The sequence below is a fragment of the Leopardus geoffroyi genome, chromosome E1 (assembly GCF_018350155.1).
Source record: "Leopardus geoffroyi isolate Oge1 chromosome E1, O.geoffroyi_Oge1_pat1.0, whole genome shotgun sequence".
Taxonomy (NCBI): Eukaryota; Metazoa; Chordata; class Mammalia; order Carnivora; family Felidae; genus Leopardus; species Leopardus geoffroyi.
The window spans coordinates 56,791,444-56,797,443 of record NC_059330.1 but is presented as its reverse complement, the minus strand read 5'-3'; the positions used below and the strand labels follow the sequence as shown (position 1 = coordinate 56,797,443).

The window sequence follows — 6,000 nt, the reverse complement described above, 5'->3', positions numbered from 1 at the left end:
GTTATTTTTATTTTCACGGTTTAATGTTGATTTATTTATTTTTCAGAGAGAGAGAGAGTGGGGGGGGGGGGGGGCAGAGAGAGAGGGAGACACGGGATCCAAAGCGGGCTCCAGGCTCCGAGCTGTCAGCACAGAGCCCGAGGCGGGGCTCGGACCCACGAACCGCGAGATCACGACCTGAGCCGAAGCCGGACACTCAACCGACTGAGCCCCCCAGGCGCCCCTTGTCCCTCCTGTTTCAGGACCCCAGTCGTTGGACTCTGGGCCCACCCCCATGCAGTAGGGCTTCAACTTTATCATGCGTGCAAAGGCTCTCTCTCCAAATGAGATCGCATCGGCAGGTGCTGGAGGTTCGGACTTTGACATACCTTCTGGGGGACACAATTCAACCCACAATGCTCTCCATCTCGTTCTACCCAAGCACAGCTCCTCCCCCCCCCCCCCCCCCCCCAGCAGCTGTGGCCTGGAGAAGACCCTCCAGGCTTGAGGTCGGAATATGTGGCGTCGCTTGTGGGCAGCAGTGGCGGTCGGGAGCCTCAGGGCCCTCAGCTGCCAGGAAGGGGCGATGAGCCCCTTGATCCTGGAGCACAAGCCTCAAGCCCAGAAGCCCCCCTACTGCCCATTCCTGTTCCACCTCCCTCCTCGTACCCGGGCCCAGACCTGCCCGACCTTGTTTCCTCCTCAACCCCCCTGGGTGTCCTATTTCCCGTACTTGGTGCGGGAGGAGCCAGAAGCACAGAGTTGGGTGGGGTCCCACAGCCACAGGTTGGGGTTCTGAGGGGCCCCTGGCATCGCAAAGGGAAAGCGGTCAGCTGCGGTGCCGGGACGCAGAGAAGCTGAGCCCACCGGGTTCCGGCTGCAAGAAACCAAACTGGCAATGGCACCCAGGCCTCTGCAGAGACCCCTGCCCCCTCCGCTGCCCTCCGGCCTCCCCAGCCCTGGGGAGGGGTGCTTGTCAACAGCCTCCCAGGGTTCTCTCCTGCCCTCGAACTTGGGACTCAAGTCTTGGAGTCAGCTGGGGCCTGTGTGCCTTCTTTGCTCTAGGCTGGCCCCAGCCTCCTCCTTCTTCCTTCCCAGGTTCATTGGCCGCACCCCCACAGACCCTGGGCTGTGGAGACGGGAGGGAGGGGCAGGGCAAGGGAGGCCTCCTGAGGGTAGGTCCTCGACCGCATCGACCCTCTGGGAGCAGAGCCGGGAGGTGGGGCTGCAGAGAGGAGCTACCCCGTCTGGATGTCAGCCCAGGGGTTCACATCAGATGCTCGGTACAAACACCCGGAGGGGAGCTTTTTCAAACTTCGGATGCCAGGCCCTGCTCAGAGACTGGGTTTCACTGGTCTGGATGCAGCCTGGATGTGGGGGTGGCAGACGCTCCCTCGGTGATTCCAAAGGCTGGGGAGGGGCGTCATCGGAGACTGGTTTCCTCACCTGTCAGCGGGAGGATGACGTCACCTTACGGGGGTGGTGGAGAGGCCGGCCTGGGCCTGTTACTTCCTCCCTTGTCCAGTGGGTGCTGAGGAGGGGGGCCGGGCACCGGTCCAGGGGGGAAGGGCCATAGAACTCACAGCCTCCCCCACCCCGGCATCTGGTCCCACATCTGGCCTGCAGGCTCTTCCCAGGGTCCCCTTCCCCCCTTCCCGCTGGCCAGCGCCCCACACCCTCTGCCCGCCCCACCCCGCCTGAGTTCAAAGCTTGAGAGCATTCGGAAGTAGGCTCCTGTACAAAGAATTCTTAAAACCCAACAGTAAGAAACAAAGAACTGATTGCAAACTGGGCAGGAGACCTGAAGAGACCCGTCACAGAGACGATCACAGATGGGGAGTAAACATACGAAAAGATGTCCCCACATCCTAGGCCATCAGGAAATTGCAAATTAGAAATCAATTAAAAATAAGTAGAGGGGCCCCTGGGGGGCTCAGTCGGTTAAGCGTCCGGCTTCGGCTCAGGTCATGATCTCGCGGTTCGAAAGTTCGAGCCCCGCGTCGGGCTCTGTGCTGACAGCTCGGAGCCCGGAGCCTGCTTCTTCGGATTCTGTGTCTCCGCCTCTCTCTGCCCCTCCCCTGCTCACACTCTGTCTCTTTCTCTCCCTCAAAAATAAACATTAAAAAAACTGAAAAAATAAGTTAATTAAAAATTTTAAAAACATGACAAGTTGTGTGTCCGACCGTCAGCCCTGTGTCTGAAGGTACAGTATGGCCAGTATTAGCCAGTATTTGTCATGATCTGACTCAGGCTTTTATCAACATTTATTTGTGCTCTCTGACCTCGCGGGGGCCAGCCGGAGGTGACCAGAACCGGGTACAGCCCTGCTTGTTGAGCAGGGTCCCTGGAGTCATGGTGTGGGGCACCCGCAGGGACTTCCCTTGGGCAGCCTGACCCAGGGAGCACCGACTCTCTAGCCCCAAGCACCCTGTGTGCTCCAGGAGACACATGCAGCAGGGCCCCAGGGCCCCAGGATATCCGCGCCACCTCCCCCCACGGCCACGCCCTGGCCGTCCCAGGAAAAGATAAGAAACAGCACACTGCTCTCTGCACCTCACATCCCAATAAAATATTTATTATTTCAAGAAATAAATCTTTAAAAAAGAGAGAGAGAGAAAAGAGTGTCTCTATTGCTTTCCCCCGACGGGCCAGGTCCTTGGCGACCACTGAGTTTCTGCGGCTGCAGGGGCCACCCAGGCCCAGAGAGGGGTCTGGCATTGGGAGGCACCCCACCTCGGCCCCACGCCGGCTCGCTCCCCTCTCCTGGCTCTCGGGGCCCTGGACTGCCTCCCTGGCAGGGTGGAGGGTCAGGCTTGGCTGGGGGGGTGGGGGGGGTGGGATTATAAAACGGGCTGGGGTGGCAGTGTCTCTGGAGGCCTGACCTGTTTATTCGGGCAGGGCTCTGGGCCTGGGGAGGAGGAGGAGGGGGTGTCCTGGGGCCGGGGCAGGCATGCCACACAGAGATGATGCTTGGGTCCAGAGGCGGTTGGAGGCTAGAGGAGGCTGGAGATAGGGACACGCAGCACTGGGGGGGGGGGGGGGGGGGGGGCTACCTGGGGGCTAGCGGGCCTGGGAAGCCAGGGACTAGATTGGACATACCATGGGCTACAGCTCCGTCCCCAGCCTTTGCCTACAAGTGATGCTAAGGGGTGGGGGTCCCAGAGCCTGCTGGGCCGGGAACTGAGGCTCTGGGGACAAGTCCATGGCCTGGAGTCGCAGTCATGCCAAGATGAGTTTGGGCAGAAGCCCGAAGTGGAGAGAGCTCGAGCAAGCGGGAGAGAGAGACGGTTCAACCCAGGGTCTAGGCGGCCCCCGCACTCCCACTGTGCCCCCCAAGTATGCAATGGGGGGGGGGGCGTTGCAAAGGCAGGCGGGATGGGGCTGAGAGGAGGCATGAGCAGGGTCCCCCAGCCTGGCCTTGCCCCCGTCCCTTGTCCCTCTTGACCACAAAGGGACAAGACTGACCCCTCACACATCACTCTCTGGACCCTTCAGTGGGTCATCAGGCAAGTATGGCCCCTGCTCCCTCCCCATACATCCTAAGGCCCCATCGTGGGCCCAGAAGGACCAGGGCCCTCTCTCCATCTGGTCCAACATGGGCCCTGCACAAAGCGAGGGGCCCCGACCCCCTGCTCCTGCCAGCGGGGCCCTCTGCTTGGCCACCACGCTGTCACGAGCCCCCGGATGAGGACGAGGAGCCTGCCTGGGGCGGGCACCTGGCACCCGGACAAGCTGCCCCCCACCCTCCCCGCGTACATGTCTGTCCGGGCCACTTCCTGGCCAAGGAAGGAAGCTCCAGTCTGGGGGCGTCGAGGGGCGGGCGGGTCGCTGGAGCTCGGAATCTGCTGGTGCTTTCTCCTGCGGCAGGGAGGGCCAGACGGGCGGGTGCCCTCACAGACAGTCCTGGCACAGGGCCACCTGGCCCTTGCGGAAGTCTCGGCAGGGACAGAGCCGGTGGTACTTGGTGCTGGAGCCGGCACAGCTGAACAGCAGCGGCTCCTTCTGCAGGAAGCACTCGCGGCCGGGCTGGGCGAAGGCCGGGTACAGGTGGTTCATCTCCGACTCGGTGCTGTCACAGGGCACCTGCAGCCTGGACAGGCACGGCGGGCGGCGCTCACTGCCCCAGCCTCGTACCGCCCGCTCCCCTCCCAGTGCTGTCCCCAACGTCTCCAGGAGGCCCGGGGACAGACGCCGGGCTGCCGCCCCCCTCTGCCCGCTATGACAAAGGACAGGACAGGTGGGGCTGCAGGCTGAGCCACCAGGAGGACCCAGGGGGGCAGCCTTCCTGGCCTGGACCTAGAAGACGCTCAGGGAGGGGTGGAGGGCAGGGGCTGGCGGGGGGCGGGGCAGGCATCTGGCAGGGGGCGGGGCAGGCATCTGGCAGGGGGCGGGGCAGGGATGGCACGAGGACCAACAGGCGTGCTGCACTGGGCCACCCACGGAAGGCAGGTGGGGGCGGGGGCGGGGGCTCACTCACTTCTGGAAGGCGTCCCGGCTGTTGAGGAAGGGGAAGAAGGAGGGCTCGCAAATCAGCCCATGGTCCAGGCAGGCGTCCGTGCAGGCCCTCCCAGCGGTGGCCAGCCAGGCTCGGAGGGAGTGCGCTGGGGGCCAGGCCCCGGGCGCCGAGCTGGCGTTTTGGGCCCACTCCAGGTGGGTGGCATTGGGGGCCAGGACGAAGGGGCTCTGTGGGGCTCGGGCCCCTGGCGGGACAGCGCCTGGGGCTGCACAGAAGTCCTGCAGGAGGAAAGCGGGCGTTAGAAGGGGAAATGGGACGCTGACACCGGGGGGGGGGGGGGGGGGGGGGTGTGGCCTCGCCACGACAACAATCGTACCACATTGGGAGCTTCCCGAATACCAGGCCAACCGCCACGCGTTATGCCATTTTTTTCCCCCTCGTGACAACCCCATCAAAAGGGTACCACTATGCCTCCAGCTATTTCGGCAGTTGGGGGGCGGGGGGACGAGGCTCAGAGAGGTCAAGGAATCTGCCCAGGGCGTCACAGCTGGATGGCAGGGTTTGATCCACTCTGTGCTACCTCATGCTTTGGCTAGACTCAGGGTTTCTACCCTGAGGCCCATGTGCCCCACCTGCGGTGTGGACGGGGGGAGGGGAGGGGCTCTCCCGGCAGGGATCAGTTTCGGGGCTAACCGGTAGGGCCCAGCAAATGCTTTCCTGTGAGTTTCCTGATGACATCCCAAAGGGCGGCTGGGAGCCGAGAGTCCCAGGTTCTAGCTTCTGGCCCTGACCCCACCAAGCCCTCTCTGCTGCAGGCCTCAGTGCTCCTGTGTGTCAAGCACTCTCCAGCCCTCAGGGCTTGGGGGCAAGGTGCAGCCAGAGGCCACACGCTATCGGTCTGAATATCAAGTAGTTATAAAGCCTGTAGTTCCGCTGCCCAGCTGGGCCCTAGAGCTTGGAAGGACCACCTGTGGGCCCTCAGAAGGCTCAGATCCCCTGGGTTCTCAGGGCGGAGGACCTGGTCCCCAGCCCAGTCTCATCCCTGGGGGTGGGGGGGGGCGGTCCTCCATACTCCCCAGCCAATCAGTTACCAGACTTGTCCACGACTTCTTTATCAAAGTAAAAATAACAGTCTTTCTGTGTTGTGGTATGGGGCTGGGCTCTCGAGCTGGGCGCCCAGGGCCGCCCCACCTCACCCCCAGGCCTGGCCTCCTGGCCTGAGCAGTGCAGGACCGCCCCCCTGCCGTCATCTCCGGGGGGGGGGGGGGGGGGGGGGGGGAAGTACCCGGGCGGACAGGTGAAGAAAGGGCGGGGGTTTAACGGACACAGAGCCCTGGGTGGAGACAGCGTCCTCAGACGGTGGAGCGGGCTAGGCCCCCTCCTCGGGCCGATGGGGTTTGGGGGAGGACCCACCCCTGGGGGCGGAGAGCGGGGGGGGGGGCCCACCTACTTGGTGCTGGATGTAGGCGTGGATTCTCTCCAGCATCCCCTCGCAGCTGTACTCGTAGGGCAGGTAGGGGTCTACCTGTGGGAGAAACGAGGGGACACATGGGAGGATACATGGG

The 6,000-nt window shown here is 63.4% G+C and overlaps 1 protein-coding gene across 1 annotated transcript in view; it reads right to left on the bottom strand.

The window, feature by feature from the left end:
• Positions 1–2,533: 2,533 nt before the first annotated feature.
• MGAT5B (alpha-1,6-mannosylglycoprotein 6-beta-N-acetylglucosaminyltransferase B) overlaps positions 2,534–6,000 on the bottom strand; it is a 72,690-nt gene continuing 69,223 nt past the window's right edge. Inside the window, 3 exon segments of the mRNA XM_045489742.1 lie at positions 2,534–4,069; positions 4,457–4,713; positions 5,886–5,960. Of these exon segments, the coding sequence (XP_045345698.1) occupies positions 3,871–4,069; positions 4,457–4,713; positions 5,886–5,960 (531 nt within the window). The 3' untranslated portion in view covers positions 2,534–3,870.